General features: G+C 31.5%; 2 protein-coding genes across 3 annotated transcripts; both read left to right on the top strand.

The window, feature by feature from the left end:
* The first annotated feature begins 5,790 nt into the window (after window positions 1–5,790).
* LOC108983653 (GATA transcription factor 5) lies at window positions 5,791–7,202 on the top strand. Of its 2 annotated transcripts, none has more exons than XM_018955358.2 (3): window positions 5,791–5,987; window positions 6,071–6,394; window positions 6,488–7,202. In XM_018955358.2, the coding sequence occupies exons 2-3, from the start codon at window positions 6,083–6,085 to the stop codon at window positions 7,178–7,180; spliced, it is 1,005 nt and encodes a 334-aa protein (XP_018810903.1). In that variant the 5' UTR covers window positions 5,791–5,987; window positions 6,071–6,082; the 3' UTR covers window positions 7,181–7,202. The 2 variants fall into 2 exon arrangements, with proteins under 2 accessions (XP_018810903.1, XP_018810904.1); XM_018955359.2 differs by having other exon boundaries at window positions 5,832–5,987; window positions 6,075–6,394.
* An 11,149-nt stretch (window positions 7,203–18,351) lies between these two features.
* Window positions 18,352–19,310, top strand: LOC118349215. The gene is made up of 3 exons (XM_035692833.1): window positions 18,352–18,456; window positions 18,732–18,914; window positions 18,999–19,310. Exons 1-3 carry the CDS (start codon window positions 18,352–18,354, stop codon window positions 19,308–19,310), a joined length of 600 nt encoding a protein of 199 aa, XP_035548726.1.
* The last annotated feature ends 1,455 nt before the right edge of the window (window positions 19,311–20,765 follow it).

The raw sequence follows: 20,765 nt of genomic DNA, 5'->3' as shown, positions 1-20,765 counted from the left end.
ACTCTAAACCTTATAGATTTCATATTAAAAATTGAATCCACAAAATTAATATTTTAAATAAAAATTTCAAATGTAGATTTAAATACACTATATCTTTATTTGAATTCTAGTATTTAAAGTGGGAAAATGATAAATAAATAAAGGGGATTCATAACATTTATTATTGTTTCACGAACCTATTTAAAAAATTATAAATGTTTTAAAGTCCATTTCATATGTCTATCTTTATCGCTAGATGTTTAAGTTCGAACAAGAGTTGTCGAAAATATAATCCATTCTAAACTATGTATATTAGATATAAAAAAGTTGATATTAGCAAATTTTCAAAAGGATAAATTGGCTTCGTTTGTTTTCAAGAAACTTTTCAACTCATCTCATTTCATCTCATCTAATAATTATAACTTTTTCAAATTCTCGTAAAAAATAAATAAATAATTAAACTTTTTCCAATCTCAAAACTAAAATAATATTAAAAATATTTATTCTAACAATATTTTATTTAACTTTTAACTTTTATTTCATCTCATCTAAGAAAACAAACGAGGCTAAGTTGCTTGACGTCCCATTTAGTTGTTGAACTTTTCCAAAATAAGATTTCTTTTACAGATTTTTTTTTTTTTTTTTCCGAAATACAGCATGAGCTTGTAGAAGTTGAAAATCTTTTATTACAAATCTGTTTATTAACAAATCAAACACACGGGAAGTTTGCCACATTATTTGCATAAAAAAATATCTGTTTTTTTTTTTTTTTTTCTTAATTGAAGTGTTCCTTCAATAAACGATGCGTGTTACACGCTACCCATGTTCTTAATCCATGTTCTTCCAAAACAAAATTTCAGCCCCTAACAAAAAAATTATGACCTCCACTAGTATACATTTCATGCATGTCTACCTTCATCTTGGATTATAGCTAAAATTGAAAGATTTGGGATAGCCAATCCATTTAGAACATTCAAGGTGTTAATTAAAGATATAAACAGAAGCAATAATATTCATGTACACTACCGGCCTCTCTCTTGTTCCACAACACCCTATTACAGTACTTCACACCTTTAACAGTTGCCAACCTAACATAGTGCCCCCGTCTTCTGCACCTTTCTAGTTGAATTGATCATTTCCCGACTCGACCGTCAACCTCCTTTTTAGGGCCAGTTTAGATTTAAAACTCATCTAAACTCATCTTATATATCTAATCATTACAACTTTATCAAATTTCAACACAAAATATAATAAACGATTCAATTTTTTTAAATTTTAAAATAATAATAATATTCTAACAATATTTTATTCAATTTTCAACTTTTATTCCAACTCAATTCAACTCAGTTTAACATACAAATGCAATTTCTCCTCTCATTTTTAGATCATTTTGCTTTGTTATGAGATTTGCTTAGATTTACGCAATTCTAACCTCTATTATCACCTTTGCTTATCTCATGATCTTGATTCTCTCGTTGTAGAGCAAAGCCCCAGCCCCAACCCCTTTTGATTGGCAGGTGAGCTATATATACATGCATGCTATGCTTGAACCTCACACGCACGACATATCTCTCTGAAAACCCTAGCCCGTTGAAGCTGATCACCACATCCCACACACCTACCAAACTTGCTCGATCGCTTCCTTGTTAATTACCACCCGCAACCACTTGTTTCGTGCCCTCACTGATTGAAGCGTGGATGATTTGAGCTAGTGATCATCATGTCAAGGTGCTTGGTCGGTCGCCATGACGCGCCACTGCATTACTCTTCCAAACTAATTGTACATCCCTAAGTTTTTTTCACACACTTTGTCATCACCTCTATCATGAGTAGCATTAATTATGTTGTAATTTTTGCTTTTGATTTTGTGTAGATGTTTAGATATTGCTCAACGTGCCACTATTTAATTAGTTTATTTATTTATTTATTATTTATTTCTACGCTGTACCTAATGTATTTGAGCATTTATTGGAGTTTCCATATTGAAATCATATTGACCATAAAAGAAACAACAAATTAATAGTACACACCATCAAGATCATGGCTAAACACTGCTGCGTGTAATTAATACACAATTGGCTTAGTGGTACTACATGATTATAATAATAAAAAAATATTTTTAATGTAGATAAAAAAAAAAATATTATTATTTTATTATTCAATGATAATATTAGATAACGAGTTGTATGATAATTGTGTAGAATTTTTTAAAAGGAGTACGTAATTCCATGACGAGCTATCTATAGATCATCAAAGGGCTTTGAGCATTAATTACGTTAAAAAAACAATGTGCAGGAAATTAAATAAGAGAAATTCTATTTGTAATTTCTAAATGGAGATTATCTGTGTAAATATTTCATTAAATAGAAAAAAATACCATTTTAACAAAGATATTATTGTAATTTTAAAAAATTTTAAAGATAAAATTTACTAGACTTGTACATGTAGTTTTCCAATAGAAACCGTACGTAAGGGTGTAAATTTAAATCGAAAAACTTATCCGAGACCGGTTCTTGTAATGTAAAAACCGGCCGGAATTGGTCCGGTTCCTGTTTTACGATTTTCCGGACCGGTTGATAAAAAAAATATATAAAAAATAATATTTTATATATAAGTTTTATATATAATGTATAATTATATGTGAAATTTTAACATAATAATTTCATATTATAATTTATAAATTTTAACATAAAATGTTAATCTTAAATGTGAACATTTATAATTTGTTTGATCATATGCTATTAATACAATTATATATAAGATAATATTATTATAAAATAAAATTTTAATCTTAAAAATAAAATTTTAATTGATCATATATTATATAGCTATACTAATATATAGTTTATAACTAATACTAATATATAACTATAATAATATTCTAATATAGACTATAATTATACTTATACTAATATAGTTATACTAAATCACTATAAGTTTATAACTAATAACAATATATAATTATACTAATAGTCTAATATTAATACTATTATGTAGTCTAATAATTTATATAGTATACTAATATATAAGTTTATAGCTAATACTAATATATAGTTTATAACTAATACTAATATATACCTATACTAATAGTCTTATATTAATACTATTATATAGTCTAATATATTATATAGCCATACGAATATATAAGTCTACAACTATTTAACTAATACCAATATTTTAATATAAATCATAGTTATACTTATACTAATATAGTTATATTAAATCACTAAAAGTTTATAACTAATACTAATATATAGTTTATAACTAATACTAATATATAGTTTATAACTAATACTAATATATAACTACACTAATAGTCAAATATTAATACTATTATATAGTCTAATATATTATATAGCTATACTAATATATAAGTCTACAACTATTTAACTAATACTAATAGTTTAATATAGGCTATAGTTATATTAAATCACTATCACTAATACTAATAAATAACTATACTAATAGTCTAATATTAATACTATTATATAGTCTAATATAGTATATTAAATCTATTTCAAAAATATATATCAATGATTCAATATATATATATATTACAAATATAATATAGACTATAGTTATACTTATAATTAATATAGTTATATTAAATCACTAAAAGTTTATAATTAATACTAATATATAGCTATACTAATAGTCTAATATTAATATTATTATATAGTATAATATAAATACTATTATATAGTCTAATATATTATATAGTCATACTAATATATAAGTTTACAACAATTTAACTAATACCAATATTTTAATATAGACCATAGTTATACTTATACTAATATAGTTATACTAAATCACTAAAAGTTTATAACTAATACTAATATATAGTTTATAACTAATACTAATATATAAGTTTACAACAATTTAACTAATACCAATATTTTAATATAGACCATAGTTATACTTATACTAATATAGTTATACTAAATCACTAAAAATTTATAACTAATACTAATATATAGTTTATAACTAATACTAATATATAACTATAGTTACTATACTAATAGTCTAATATTAATACTATTATATAGTCTAATATATTATATAGCTATACTAATATATAAATCTATAACTATTTAACTAATACTAATAGAGTAATAGTTTATTATAGACTATAGTTATACTTATACTGGTTTAGTTATACTAAATCATCATAACTAATACTAATATATAATTATACTAATAGTCTAATATTAATAGTTAATACTATTATATAGTCTAATATATTAGATTATAGTAAATTAAATCAATTTTCTAAATCATCAATTTTCTAAATCATCAAAATACATTGAAAATATTAAATTAATAAGAAACGGCGTCGTTTCCCATATAACTAAACCCTAATTCCTAAAGTCTTATTCTCCCTCTCATCTCGTTCTGCGTCATTCTCTCTGTCGTTCGCTCACGGCTCACTCTCTTGTCTTCGTCTCTGCCTTGCGGCCTCGCCCCTTCTCACTCTGGAGTCTCTTGTCTCTCAACTCTCAAGTCTCTAATCTCTCAACTCTCTCTTCTCTCACTCTCTCTTCTCTCAAGTCTCAACTCTCTTGGCCTCACTTTGCCTCTCTGCTGAGTCCGCCCAATGCCCCCTCAAAGGTAATTTTTTTTTTTTTTTGTAATTACATATTAAGCTTTTGTGATTGGGTTTTGTGATATTAGAGTTTTTGTGTTTGGGTTTGATGATATTGAAATTAATTAGATGAGTTATTGAATCAATCTCGAGAGCGTTTAAAATTTTCTATTTTTTATTGACTCTAAATAAATTAAGTTTATCTAATCGAATTTTTCCAAAGGTAACATCCCATCAAGAAAAATGGGCCAAAAACATCTAAAATCATAAGAAAAACTTAAAGCAAAAATAGAGGACAAAATATGATAAATGATTTGTACAAATTCTAAGCATATAAATCTTATACAAATATTCGTAAAAAAGTAGACCCACCTAAAAATAGTATAAAAAAATTATTTTTGGAAAATGCTGGAGCTCCCGCTGGGGGCTCCCGCTGGAGCTTTAGTGTATTTTATATGTGTATTTTTTAATTCTTTTTTATATAGATGTTTTTAATAATTTTTAATATTTTTAAAAAATAAAAAAATTCATAATATTATTAAATAATACTTTCTTAATCAAGAAGTAAAATAAAAAATATATTTTTAATATTTTTTATTTTACTTCATAATTAAGGAAGTATTTTTTAATAATTTTTTTTTACTTCTTGATTAAGAAAGTGTTTTTAATAATATTTTATATTTATTTTATATTTTAAAAATATTAAAAAATATTAAAAAAATTATATAAAAAACAATTTAAAAAAAAACACAAATAAATATATGCTACAGCCCCCAGCGGGAGCCCCAAGCGGGAGTTGTAGCACTATCCATTATTTTTTTTATCAATATGACTCATTTTTTACGAATGGCTTATATAGGATTAGTTTATTTGAAATTTGTAATTAGTATTATTCAAAAAATAAAAAATATAAATAGATAAGGTGGTGTTTTCGCAGGTGGTCATAACTCACAAACATAAATTTTTGATAGGACTGACAACACCATATGAATTAATCCAACCACAGACATCTCCTCTTTCAAAACTTGGGAGTTTTTTTTAATGTGGTAGGAAGATTCATAAATTTGGTGGAAAAGTTGCGGAAATAGTTCTTCCATTGAAAGAACTACAGTATCGTTATTATCAAAGTACTCTAAATACGTTTATTACGCTTAAAAAAAATACGTTTATAACCAGAGTATGAATACACAGTAAAGAGAAATAAACGTAGTATATTTAAGAGAGAGAGAGAGAGAGAGAGAGGGAACGGGCACTTTTTAGTAGTTCTACGGACTCTTTTCAGCCCTCAATCAATGCTTTACCGAATTCACCACCATCCTTTTTTCTCCCAATTCCACATCTTTTCTTCCTCCATTCCTCACTCCTCTTTCAAACTCTACCACCACTTCTCTTCCATTCCAACTGGTCCTTCTTCTATACACAGGTAAGAGTTTTTGGACTTTCTTAGAGCTTTTTCTTTTCCTTTTCGTTTTAAAATATTTTGGGATTTAATCTGTGTTTGTTTAGTCAGAAACGGAAATGGAATGCGCGGAAGCGGCGTTGAAAACCAGTTGTAGGATGGAAATGGCCGTGAAAACCCCACAAGCGGTTTTGGAGGATTTATGGCCTGTGAATGGACAAAATGGCGTTGTTTGTGACGACTTTTTTGTGGACGAACTTCTTGACTTGTCTAATGAAGAAGGATTTGTGAATGAAGAGCCGGCAGAGGAAGATGAAGAGGAAGAAGATAAAGGCTTTGTCTCTGTTTCCCCTCGACAAGACCGCCAAAATTCCACCACCAACATCGTTATCTCTGCCAAAGACGAGTTTGGCTCCGAACTAATTGTTCCGGTACTTACTTTCTCCCCCCCTCCCCCATCTCTGAGAAAAAAGTGAAGATTTTCATGGTAGTTACTGACCAAAAGGTACTGTCTTTTTAAACAGGCAGAAGATTTAGCGAACCTTGAATGGCTATCCCACTTCGTCGAGGAATCTTTCTCGGAATTCTGCACGCCTTTCCCAGGCGGAATTTCAACTGAAAAGCCTATGAACGAAGGGCCTGAACCAGAACCAGAACCGGAACAGGCAAAGCCGTGTTTCAAAACTCCTGTTCCGGCCAAGGCAAGAAGCAAGCGCGCCAGAACCAGCGGCCGAGTTTGGTGCCTCGGGTCCCCTTCGCTGACCGAGTCGTCCGCGAGTTCAACCTCCTCGACTTCTTCGTCGTCCCCTTCAAGCTCTTGGCTCGTATACCCCAACGCTGCCCAGTACGAGGGACCTGTCGAGCAATTTTACTCGGAGGAAAAACAACCGGAGAAGAAGCAGAAGAAGAAAGCGATTGGGGAGGCGGCGTCTGGTGGAGGTGCGGCGCAGACGCCGAGGCGGTGCAGCCATTGCGGTGTCCAGAAGACCCCACAGTGGAGAACGGGCCCACGCGGAGCCAAGACACTGTGCAATGCTTGTGGGGTCCGGTATAAGTCCGGTCGGCTCCTACCGGAATATAGACCCGCGTGTAGCCCTACTTTCTCGAGCGAATTGCACTCCAACCATCACCGTAAAGTGCTGGAGATGCGGCGGAAGAAGGAACCTTCTGGCGTCTCCGAGTCCGGTTTGGCTCCTCCTGCAGTGTCCAGATTTTGAGAAAAAAAGAAAAAAAAAAAAAGGAAAAAGGATTACGAGGGAAAAGAGAAGATTAGGAGAAGAACCGGAGACAAGGATGAAGTGAACCCGGTTCGTACGGGCCGTAGTTAGTGTACATTTTTTTTTAATTTTATTTTCATATGGTGGAGATAGGTTTTCATTAGGGATGTAACTTATTAGGGAGACTTCATTATGTACCCATTTCTTGCTTAGTTTTCTCCACCCTCTCATTTCTTGCAATAGTCCTCTTTGTATGATTAAAGAAAATCAACTTTGTGATAAAGAAAGGTCATTTGTGACAAAAACAAAAGATGATTTTGGGGAGAATTGGGTATTTGGGTGTCTCCCTCCAAGAGTGAAATATTTTATAAGTTTACTTCAATAAATCATATAGTTCAATATGATTTATTAAATTGTAAAATTTTATTTATTATAGAGTAATTATGCCGTATTATACTATTGCATTAAGTTACGTCATAATTTTTTGTTTTATAAAATTTTGTATCTAAGATTGTATTTGAATGTTGAGACTTTCATATTATTTAACTATTATTTATAAATAGTTCATTACTATTTACAAACTATTAACATACACATATACCCTAAAACATTGTCCAAATTTGTGAGATTTAGGCTTCGTTTGGATCACAAACATCTCTCAACTCATCTCAACTCATCATTACAACTTTTTCAAATCTCAATATAAAATATAATAAACAATTCAATTTTTTTAAATTCTAAAATAATAATAATATTAAAAAATAATATTCTAACAATATTTTATCATCTCAACTCAACTCACTTTAACATCCAAACGCAACCTTAGGTCTCGTTTGATTGTTAAACTCGTCTTGAGTTTAACTTAGTTGAGTTTAATTTTAAGCTAAGTCTAACATTAAAATACCTAATTCTCAAATTATTAAATTCATTTCAATTCAAAGCCTTTTTACATGTGGGACCTATAACTTTTTTCAATTTAACGCTTATTTATATGTGGGACTTATAATTTTTTTTACCTTTTTATAAATACATCTAAACTCATCTTAATATCTAAACACACATTTAAACTCATCTTAGGTAGACTCTACAAAACTCACTCTACCATCTTAACTCACTACTATTTATGAAGAACTCAATTAAGCTCAACATTCAAACGTAGCCTTGCATTTGGATGTTGAAATGAAATGAGATGAGATGATAAATATAAATAATAGTAAAATAATTTGAGTTAAAATATTTTATAAGATTTTAGAAAAGATTAGAGAAAAAATTAATTAAAAATATTATAAAGTTAAAATATTATTAAAATATAATTTTTTACCTTATGATTTGAAAATTTTAAATTATTTTTTATATTTTATTTAAAATTTTAAAAAAATTATAATAATTAAATAGTGATTATATGATAAAAAATTAAGATTTAAAATTAAAAAATATTTATATTTAAATAATATTTAAATATTAAAATAAAATAAGATCAAACGAAACATTTTCAATTACAAACGAGGCTTTAAGAATGCTACCCTAGACCCAACAATGCTGCAAAAAATGGTACTTTGTGCAGTTGAGGTTAAACTTATCTCCGATGTCCAGAGCCAGAGAGTGAGTGAGCCAGGCAGCCTTGTGCGCTTGTGACTATTATTATGTCTGGTTGTTCAGCTTCTGCCCTGCCTCGATTCCAACGTAGTATGGATTTTTGGATGCTGTTTTGGACCACGATATTACAAAAGCTGTTTAAATAAAATTATAAAAGTTGTTTGAAATTTGAATGGTTACTGTCAAATAATTAAATATGTATAGGTTATGAAAAGAGAAAAAAAAAAAAAGTGTAAGGGAGTAGGGGTTTTAAACGAGAAAAATAATTTGTACAAGTTTCAAATAGATAAATCTCATATAAGTTTTTATAAAAAAATAGATTCTACTTTAAAAAAGTGAAAAAAAAACTACTCTTTATTTGTGGGACTTATTATTTTATAAAAATCTTATATGAGACTTATCTATTTAAAACTTATATCTAGTATTATTCTTTAAATAAAAGATTCCTTTTACGAGGAGGGTTGGAAATGAGGGGTTCCAATCAATCAATGCTCCTCCTCCCCCCTTCCATTCAGTTATAGGACATTGCTACAGTAGCAATGCTACTATCTCTCCCACTTGTGACCGTTGGTGTCTCGTTGTATTAAGAAAAATGATATTTGTAATCGTGAAATGTTTAAATATCGTGTAACCTCTTTAAAAAAAGTGAGTTAATATAGGATTTACATAAAAAAAATTAATTTTTTAATAGTAGACCTTATTTTTTTTCAAAAAAATTATACAGTATTTACACATTCCATGATTGTATATAAAATTATTCTTATACAAATTGTACTTTTTTTATTTTTTTGTATATTTTTTTAAATATTTTTAAAAAATAAAATATACTAATACACTAATAATCACTTCATTAATCATTAAGTTAAAAAATAATTAAAAAAATTAAATATATGAACGGTCAAAATGAAAGAAAAAACTATAGGACATACTATCATTTTCCTGGTAACACAAGAAGGAAGGTCATCATTTGGTCAATTTCTTTGTTTTCAAGTTCAAATTTTTTATTCAAAACGGTCAGCAAGTTCAATTTCCCTCCATATCATCTCTCATTTGGACATTTACATTTATAAGCTTATATGCAAGCAAATTTGATGATTTTAAAAGTGTAAATTGTGACTTGTATTATTAAAATATTATTTTTTAATATTATTATTATTTAAAAATTTAAAAGAATTAAATTATTTATTATATTTTATGTAAAAATTTAAGAAAATTATAATGATTAGATAAGATCACTTCTCTATCCAAACGGGATCTAAATCTTAAATTCTAATAAAAACTCTTCAAACCCTTAAGATATTTATTGAATTGAGGATAATGATCATCATTAATTCTTAAGATATTTAAGGAATCCATATCCACCGACATAAATGTTACATATAGGAGTTAACTCATATGCCAATCTATCTCATAACCCACCAAATATGATAAAAAAAAAGAAAAATTTATATAATTTTTTTTTAAAATATATATTTACACACTTACGATTGCAAGTATCATTTCTCATTTATAAATCAGTGTATAAACCATGTATTTCCCGTCATTAACATGACAACATTTGATTTGCAATCGAAATTTAAAATTTAAATTTTTTACAAATCAATTTTTATAATATCAAGGACATGGAGTGTGTGCTTTATTTACATACTTATCAATTGTTTAAGAGCAATGTTAGGTACAGTCTTCAAATGAGAATTGCAATGTAAGTCTAGACTATTTTAATTTTAAAATTTTTTAAAATTACAAAATTATTCCTATTAAAATGATGTTTTCTCTCATTTAATAATGTGCCTGCACATGCAGTTTCCACTTGAAGATTGCAAATAAAATTTCTCTAAGTAAAAAACTCTTTTAAAAATTTAAATACAATATCAGAATAAGTTAATCGGCTGGCTTATGCGGGAAGGTGGATTTATTATATATACATATAGTCGTTAATTACTATGTAAGTAAAAGCCATATGGCAATTATCTGCTTAGAGTCACACCTAAGCTAAGCTCTACGAGTCAACCGAAAGTCGACGTATACTGTATATTATTTTAGATTTATTTATTTATTTATTTATTTCAAATTATAAAAGAGGGAAAGATTTAAAATACTGCCCTAACTGCTTGGCATTCACGTGATGGCTCTTCCTCACCCGTTCCAACCACTTCCTAACTTCTATTTTGATTGCAATTCTGAAGTAGGTCAGGGAGGATTATTGCATTATCCTTTTGTCTGGGTTTCGGGTTTATGGTTCTGTGGTATTATTTTTTATGTTCTCGTAGTTTTAGAATGTGTAAGTCTTATTTATTCTATTTAAAAAAAAAAGATAAATTTAAAATTTATATAAAAAAATCATTTTTTAAAGGTGGATTTTACTTTTTTTCAGAGAGTGTGTGTCTTGCATCTTTAAGAGTAAGTTTGGGAGTGGGATGAGATACAAAATTCTCATATCATATCATCTCATCATTACATATTTTTTAAATTCTCATACAAAATATAATAAACAATTCAACTTTTTTAAATTTCAATTCAACTTTTTTAAATCCAAATACATTAATAATACTAAAATATAATATTTTAAACACTAAAACAAAATATAAAATTCTAATCTTACCTTCCAAATCTGCCTAAGACTTTATCTAATATTACTCTTTTAAAAATGACGTTTTTCCAAGAACAGAGAATGATTAATCATTTTCATTGTGGAACCTAACATTCAAATTTAGGTATTTAGTAATAAGAGATTTTGATCGGTTGACTTGTAGTTTTAATTGATATGTCCCTCTTTACTATTAATAAAGGGGAGAGTAAGGTTGTGGATTTAACTCTTACAAAGAGTCCTAAAAGTTTTGGATTTAATTGTCACTGGTGAAACATATGTGCTGCCAGGTGTGGGCAAAATCTCTGCCCACTTTGATTCCGTCTAAGCTTTGACAATATTAATTTTGACAGAGTTAGAGATTTAGAAAATCGGAGTTAGAGTTTGGAGCTCTTGTTGGTTTCGAATTACTCCGGACTCTGCCATTTTTTTTTAAATCTCACATAATCAAAACGACGTCGTTTTGTTCAAAAGAGGGTCCAAAATGCAAAATCCCCTTCTTCTCTACTCACTTTCACAATTCCCATTTCACGTAGCCACATTCAATTGCACCATGCACCCTTTATTTCTCTCCTCTCCACACTGTGCTTCACCTCCCTGCCGTTTGCTGTTACCTAAGGCCGCCGCGAGACACCTTCCGAAGTTTATCAAACCAAAAATTATTTGTAAGCTCACTCACTCATTTAGGTTTTTTTTTTTTATTTTTTTTTTATTTTTATTACTTTTTAGAATTTTAGAGTTCCAAAATCCTTTATTTGTCATATTGTGGTTTGAAATTTATGAAATGTGTATGATTTGTTGTTTGCATTTCAATGATTTCAATTTTTAGACTGTTAAATTTAAAAATTGGAGAATTTAGATTTTGGAAAAATTGGGATTTTGGTTCCAGACAACGTTTGCTCGATGATTGCTCTAGGGTTGCTCGAGCGAACTTCACAAAGATTGTTCACTCGAGCCTTCGCTCGAGTGTGGCTCGAGTAGACATTTAGTTTTTGTGTTTTATTTATTTTTAAAATCACAAATGTTTTTATGTTACGACGATATCATTAAAACCGTACATTAAGGAATATTATGCAGTGTAAGTCTAAGGTTGACTATTACTTTATGAAAGATATTGAGGTACTTAGTGAAACATTACAGATATTAACTTGGTGAAAGGTGAATTCTGGCTAGTCTCTAGTCTTTTTCCGAATAGCTAGGGATGTACTAGCCATTCCTATCACAATTGTTGCCTTTGAGTTGGTGTTTAGTATCGGAGGTTGTGTCTTAGATGCTTATCGGAGTTCACTATCTACGACTAGCGTCGACACCCTCATTTGCACACAGAACTGGTTAAGTTCAATACCCATTGGAGTAGATACCATTGATGCCAACTATAAGCTTGAATCAGTTAACTTTATGGTTTTAAATGATTATTTACATAATTTTAACGTATTTATTATTTAATTTATAATTTATATGATTTTGTAGACCTAGTTGTGAATCCCAAACTAATTATGGATGATTGAGATGGATGCACCGTGGGATGGAGAACTCCCTGACCTCTTTATTGGTGAGAAATAAAATACCATGATTACCATCATGCAATACTCGTTAGAGTTAGAGGTGGAGATGAGTTCATAATGTGTTCTATTTTATGTCATGTATCACTTGGTTGATAGTTTAGAAGCCTATAGTTAAATGATTAAAGAAAATATAGTGCATTTGATGAATAAGACTTTATGCATGAAATCACTATCGGGTCATTGATTCAAATGCATGGACTGTCCGGACTGATGCGAGGGATTATGTCTATTTAAATCAAATCTATAACATTATTTATATTTTGATGCTGTAAATTTAAATTTATTACGAATTTATAGTTTTAAATTTAAATTTATCGTTTGAACACATTCAATCACTTATTTTTGTATTATACATGGTTTAGTCATTATATTTAAATTTTAGCTTTTTAACTTATTTTTTTTTACAGTATTTTAGATTTTTTAATTATTTTTTTACATTATTTTGTTTTGTTTTAAATATTTTCAAATAGGGATGGACCAATCTAAATTTCAGATTGGGCTTTAGATATTGGGTCGTGGGCTCAGACCCAATCTGAGTAGGGTAAGGCCACTTCAACTCTAATCGGAGCTTTGAACTCTAATTATAGTCGAACTTCGATTCCAATCAAAGTCAGAGTCGGAGTCAGAGGACATTTTGTGCTCTATCTCTTAGTCGGAGTCAGAGGTCGGAGATGGACGTTCTGACTCCGTTGGAGTCAGAGCCCACCTCGACGTGTTGCTGAAGGATATAAAATACTAGAAATAAGAGGAATGTACGTGTACGTGTTTAATATGCTACTGTGAGATTGTGAATACTATTTGAAAAAAAAAAAAAAAAACAGATTTTTTTGGATAAGATGGGTCGGTTTGTTTACTTCTTTCTCGAAGCAGAGTTTTTCTTCTGTATGTTCTAAATTTAACAAATCAAAATGGTGAAAAAACCAACCCCCCCGCCATAATCTAGAATATGTCAGTGATTAGTGATTGTGCCCACCTCACCCAATCTTTGGTCAAGGATGTTTGATCTCATTCCTTTGGTATTGCTTTAGGGAAATGCTATTTACATTAATAAATTATGTAAGTGCTGTAAACTTATTTTTAAGGGTGAAAAAAAGAACCAGTAAACCAAACCAACAAAATTGGTGGATTCGGTCTGATCTGATATCAACTCTATTTTTTACAAAACCGGTCAAAATCAGTCCGGTTCCGGTTTTTATTTTTCTAACATTAGACCGAATTAGACCGGACTGTTTCATAGATATATATTTTAATTTTTTATATTGTATAAAATAATTTTTATAAGATTTTTTATATTATGTATAATTTTTATATATAAAATAATTTTCTATTATATGATAAATTATTAATTAATATAATATTAAATTTTAAAATCATATATAAATAACTATATATTATCATTATAGTCTATTGTATTATTAGTTAATACTGTATCACTATATATTATAATATACTATAATATAAGACTATATTATATATTATAATATATCATTATAGTCTATAATACAATTATAATATACTACAATATATTATCACTTTAATATATATACTATATTATATATATTAACCAGACCATAATCGATAAAACTGAAAGTATCGGTTTAAGGGTGTAATCGGTGTGGTATCCAATCTTCAAATTTCAAAATCGATATATACCGCTTCTGTTCTAAAATATGTCCAAAACCGTATCGAATCGGACTGGTTACACCCTTACTCATTTAAGAAAAAGAGTAAATATAGGATCATATAAAAAACTTAAACTTTTAATAATAGATATCACTCTTTTTCAACATTTACACAATCTAATTACTCAAAATGTTTTTTACAAGAAAATGATATATCCGGTAGACATACAAATTGCTTATATAACAAAAGGTTGAAAATCTATTTTTTTTTTTTAATAAATTGTTAAAACTCCTCACGTGTCTCTTCAATAATAATAAAAATAATAATACTACTATGTCTCTTCAATTTATCCTCTCATTTTAATCATTCATACATTTAATTTTTTTTAATAGTTAAGAAATTGACTATTAATATATTTATATTTTTTAAAAATATTTAAATATATATATATAAAATATTTAAAATAATAAAAATATAATATGCAGTATGGGACACAATGAGGCACCTGCTTATAGGGCACCTACCGCTTTAGACACATGTTCAAATGTTTCTCACGTGACGAGACACATGTGAGAAACATTTGAAATGAGACACATAGAATCTTTAAAAAAAAAACTGTTTCTCACGTGATGAGACACATGTTCAAATGGGTTAAACATGTGGGACAGATAATTCTTATTTGTGATTTTTCTAGTTGGCTTTAGCAGCTGTGCAATTTGTACTTTCGATTACTTCGCCATTCTATGCTTCCAATTATTTTGCAAGACCTTGTAACGATGGTGGGCTTGTGATTGGCGAGTGTAGGTGGTTTGCTTGTTGGGTGACCTTCCGTGGGCCTTGTCCATCTACATGCCCATATGAACATGGTCCATAGCATCATTGTGGATTTACTCAAGTTCAGCCCATACAATAAGCAATCAGAACCGATAAAAATTTTTTTATTATCAGAACTCTTGATATTTTATTAAACCGATGCAAAACAATGTTTACTTCAAGGAATCGTTTGGTTGGACGAGGTATAGCTGTTGAGACAGAGACAGTAGAAGTAACAAGAAATGCAAACTTTGCATGCATGTGGTATTTTCTCTAGGATAAAGGGGTCATCGACTTATGATATTGCCTCCAAAGAAGCAAATAAGTTTCTCAAATTTTTACCTCATACTTTTATTTAATTAATATTATTGCCGCAAAAGAGAGGAAAAAAAAGGCGAGAGAACCATGTTCATCCATGACACTGTGCACATGGGGACATGCACCTATTGTGCCTGCCATGCATAGTGGCGTGATGGGTGCACGGTTGCATGCACCCAGGAAGCTCGCGACAGCAAGTGCTACCCATCGCCCATCACAAGCGGCCTCATCTATGTCCGACCACTCCTACAGGTGGTTGGATAGAGCCGGCGGAGGTTGTTCTGTCGAGATCTAGTTGTGCGATGTCCAGTGGCCAACAGGGACATCTCGTCAGCCAACCAGGAGCCAAGTAAGGCTGTCGGTGATCACTGCCTGAACCAGCGGCTCTTTCTATCACCATCAAGGTGGTTCCCAAACCACGAAGGCCCTGTTCAATGCCATTCCTCGCCAACGTCACGATACCTCACCATGACTGAATAAATCCACCAATGACCACCATTCAATTCGTTGGCATTTTCGCTAGCCACCACAAAGCTCCTCAACCTAGAGATAGTCGGCAAGATTGACCCCAACATGCACGCGAAGGACTAGTGGAGAAGTAGGTGGGCAAACGCCTTGCCAAACCATCTACGGCGGGAACCTTCTTGCCCAAGATGTATCTCGCTAGTCTCACAGAGGGCGAGCAACATCTCGCAGCTTCACTAGAGGGCAACCATTTCATTTCATTTCGACACTCAACAATCCAAAAATATGAATTTAGTCCATGACTAGTGCCCTTTTCATTCTTGTTGCACTCTTCCATTCATTGCACATGCCTTCATTTTTATTTTCTTTTTGTAAATATTTTCACTATTTTAAACGAGTTTGATTTTAAGTAATTTTCTCTGAGGAGACGATCTAGGAATTTATTCCTAATTATTACACGATATCCTCCTGCACTTGGGATAACCTTTGTGCTGCTCATTTTTGAGTGAGTCAAGTTTTTGTGCCGTTACTGGGGATAATTGCTTGACTTAAATTTAAACTCATTATTTTCATTTTTATTTTTATCTCAAATGTTTCTTTCATTATCTTATCTCTAATTACACATTTCATTTGTCACCTACTACTCCGTCACTTGAACCTTACTTATGCTATTTGGACTGATGTTTCATGTTATGGATGAGAGACAGTTCAAATAGGTTAGTTAGAGTTACATCGAGCACTGAGAGTAGTATACACAGCCCATAGATAGATAGTTCTTCTGTTTTTTCTACAGACGAGGACATTGAAATTGAACAAACCATGGCTGCATCTGCACCACGCACTCTTGGGGATTATTTGCAGCTCACCCACACCACTACACTATCATGCATTATTTAACCTGATGATGCACCTAATTTTTCTATTAAGCATGGTATGATGTCAGTGATACCTCAGTTCCACGGGATGGATTCTGAGAGTCCTTATTAGCACTTGACAGATTTAAGTTGGCTTGTATTACTTTTATCAATAGAGCCACTACTGATGAATTTATCTATCTCTAGTTGGTCTGAAATGCAGCATGAGTTCTTATAAAAAATTTTCTTTTTCAGAGAACTCAGTATTTACAAGAGCAGATTAGCCAGTTCAATCAGAAATTTGACGAGACTTTCCAGGCCAGCTGGGAAATGTTTAAGGATTTGGTGAACATCTGTCCACATCACTGTTTTGAATCCTGGAAATTGGTGAATTATTTTTACACCGGTCTCACTTCACAATGCATGCAGTTTGTTCTGACTATGTGCAATGGAGAATTCTTTAGCAAGGAACCTGATGAAGCATTACCATTTTTTGACTATCTTGTTGAGTGCGCACAATACTGGAACACTCGCACTGATCAAGTTTCATTGACAGCACAACCACTGAGGGCTATTGCTGGTGGGGGCAGATATGATCTTAAGGAGGGCACTGACATTCAAGCTCGAATAGCTGCATTGACTAGAAGATTAAAGGTTATGGAGATGGAAAATGTGAAGGCTGTGAAAACAATAGAAGTATGCTCTATATGCGCTTATTCAAATCATAAGACCCAAGATTGCCCGATTATGCCAGTATTTCAGGAGAGTGGCTCTGAGCAGATGCAATTAGCGAACTGGGTAAATAAAGCACAAAATCAGCCTTTTTCCAATACATATAATCCGGAGTGAGGAATCACCCAAATTTATTTTGGAGGAATGATTAGCTTGGCCGGTCTCCGCCACCTTCTCAGCAGCCATTTCATCAGGCTGCTCCTTAGCACCAATATTAGTCGTATCAGAGTTCTCAGAGCTATCCTTTTGTAGCACCTCCAGGATTTCAGCCTCATGTAGTTGCACAGAGTTCTCAGCCTCAATTATCTGCGAAGAAATCTCTAGATGACAGTATGGCACAAATTGCCAACACACTTCAGCAATTCATGCAGATTCTGGCCACCATAAACAATCAGAACACTAAGGCCATAAATGACTTGCGGGGCACCATCAATAAGATAAGCATGACATTGAGCACTCTAGAGAAAGGGAAATTCCCAGCACAACCTCAGCCTAATCCTCAAGTATACTGGCAACAACAACAACAACAACAAGTGCATAATGTTTCAAAGGAGGTTTTTGAAACAGTGAAGACCGTTCTTACTTTGAGAAGTGGGAAATGAAGTTCCCCAACCAGAGATGACTATGGACACACAGGTAGTTGCTCCTACACCTGAAGATGCAACAGAGACTAATGAAGCTGAAAAAGAACCAGAGGTAATGAGACCAGAGCTGAAGAAGCATGTGAGTGTAGATGCTGAAACTAGTAGGGGGTACCAACCTGTGGTTCCCTATCCTCAAAGATTGGCAACTGGCCAAAAGAACAAATACCACACTGAGATTCAGGAGATCTTCAAGCAAGTAAAGATAAATATTCCACTCTTGGATGCCAGACAACAAGTTCCTTCATATACAAAATTTCTAAAGGATTTGTGCAAAGTGAAGATGAAGTTGAATGTAAAGAAGAAAGCTTTCCTAACGGAGCAAGTCAGCGCATTGATATTGAGTGAGCTCCTCAGAAGTTTGGAGATCCCGGCTCTCTCCACATTTCCATTATGATTGCTGAGTCACGCATTGGGAGAGCTCTACTTGATTGGGGGAGTAGTGTGAAGTTGCTACTATTCTCAGTGTATGAGCAGTTGGGATTAGGTGAACTGAAAAATACCTCCATCAAGCTACAGTTACCTGAGAGATCAGTCAAGGTGCCGAGGGGTATTGTTGAGAATGTGTTGGTCTAGGTGGACAAATTTTACTATCCAATGGATTTTATAGTTCTTGATATGTAGCAGCTAGCCACTACTATTTACCAGGCGCCTGTCATCCTTGGGTGCCCATTCCTTGCTACCTTCAATGCACTGATAAATTGTCGAAGTGGAGTGCTGAAACTCACATTCGGGAATATGACATTGGAAATGAATGTGTTCAATACTTGCAAGATGCATGGTGATTGCGACGAGTCAGATGTGCATGCTGTTGAAGTGATTTCAGAGCTCAAAGAAATAAAGAGAGAGGCCTACGATAATTCCCGCTTGGCGAATGAGCGAATGAAGGCCTTGCATGATAAGAAGATCCTTGACAAACATCTTGTGCCTGATTAGAAAGTGCTCCTCTACAATTCAAGACTGTATCTTTTTCCTAGGAAGCCGAAATCTCGTTGGAAGGGGCCGTACATTGTAAAGAGGGTTCATCCTCACGGCGCGGTAGACATTGTCTATCCGAACAATGGCAATTGCTTCACTATCAATGGACAACGTCTAAAGCCATTTCTGAAGGTCTTTGATCCACACGAAGAGATCTTGCTTGTTCAAGATTCCATGGGAGTGTTTTGATCTTTTTCCCCTTTTACAGTTTTCTTTACTTGCATTTATTATTATTATTATTTATTATTTTGCTTTGATTTTATTTTTCATGTTGATTTTTTTTTGTTTTGCTTACTTATTTTTGTGTACTTTGTTTTCTTTCGTTCGATTCATTGAGGACCATGTCTCTCACTAGTTGGGGGGTAGCGTGTGTGCACAGATTAAAAAAAAATTATTAATATAATGTGTATTGATACATATATGATTGACACACACTCTATTTCTGATATTTTGTGAAATCTGAGCATTTTGGTGGAGTAGTTGAGCGGAATCATTTTGTGAAGATTTATTTCAAGCTTAAGCATAGAGCATGATTTTTGATGCATCATATTTTGTTGATGTGTAACTTGAAACACCAGAATGCTATACTTATTGAGATGAGACTTGATAAGATTTTTGTAGAACAAATGGTAAATTTTGAAGGACATTTTGCACATGCTTACACTTGTAGTGTTCCTTATTACCTGTTCACTGATTTAACACAAGAGAAGTAAACTGCAGGACTACCGAGCCATATTTCAAAAAAAAAAAAAAAAGAAGAGAAGAAGAAGAAAATGAATAGAAAAAAAAGAGATTTGAAAAGATTAGAATAAAAAAAAGGAATAAAGGCGACTTAGTGAGCTTTCTTAAGTAAAGGGCTAGTAACAGTTACCCAAGATTTTGCGGGTTGAGTGTTCAACCTTTGAAAATAGAGCTGACGTGAAAACTGCTAGTCTCTTGGGCTTTGAGGTAGTTAGAATTAACAATGATTAATCTTAAGATTGAAAAATTCTATGACAAATCATGGCTAGTAATGAGAAATACACAATCAGTTTAGCTTCACACACGCATTTGAATTCTGATACATTTGTCTCAATTCTAAGTGAAAGATTGTTGAGATAGTTTTGGTGGATATAGCCCCTGGTGGTTGAGTAGTAACATGTCACTTTTGTGAGAATTAAGAATTGTGTTTGATTGTTTCTGTTTGGATTTTGATCTTTATGCAATATTCATCTCAATTAATTTTCACAATTTTGCTCAAGGATTAGCAAAAAACTAGTTGGGGAGTGTGATTGAGCTGAATTATTGCATATTTTATACATTTAGAACCAATATATTTTATTTCTTTCATTACATTATTATTGGTTTTAGATTAAAAAAATGGTTAAGATGAATAAATTCGACTTGTGATTTAAATTGGTTAATAACATGATT

Source organism: Juglans regia, chromosome 8, assembly GCF_001411555.2.
Source record: "Juglans regia cultivar Chandler chromosome 8, Walnut 2.0, whole genome shotgun sequence".
In the NCBI taxonomy this organism is placed as follows: domain Eukaryota; kingdom Viridiplantae; phylum Streptophyta; class Magnoliopsida; order Fagales; family Juglandaceae; genus Juglans; species Juglans regia.
The sequence above is the reverse complement of the archived record's forward strand: the minus strand, read 5'-3'. Positions and strand labels throughout refer to the sequence as shown.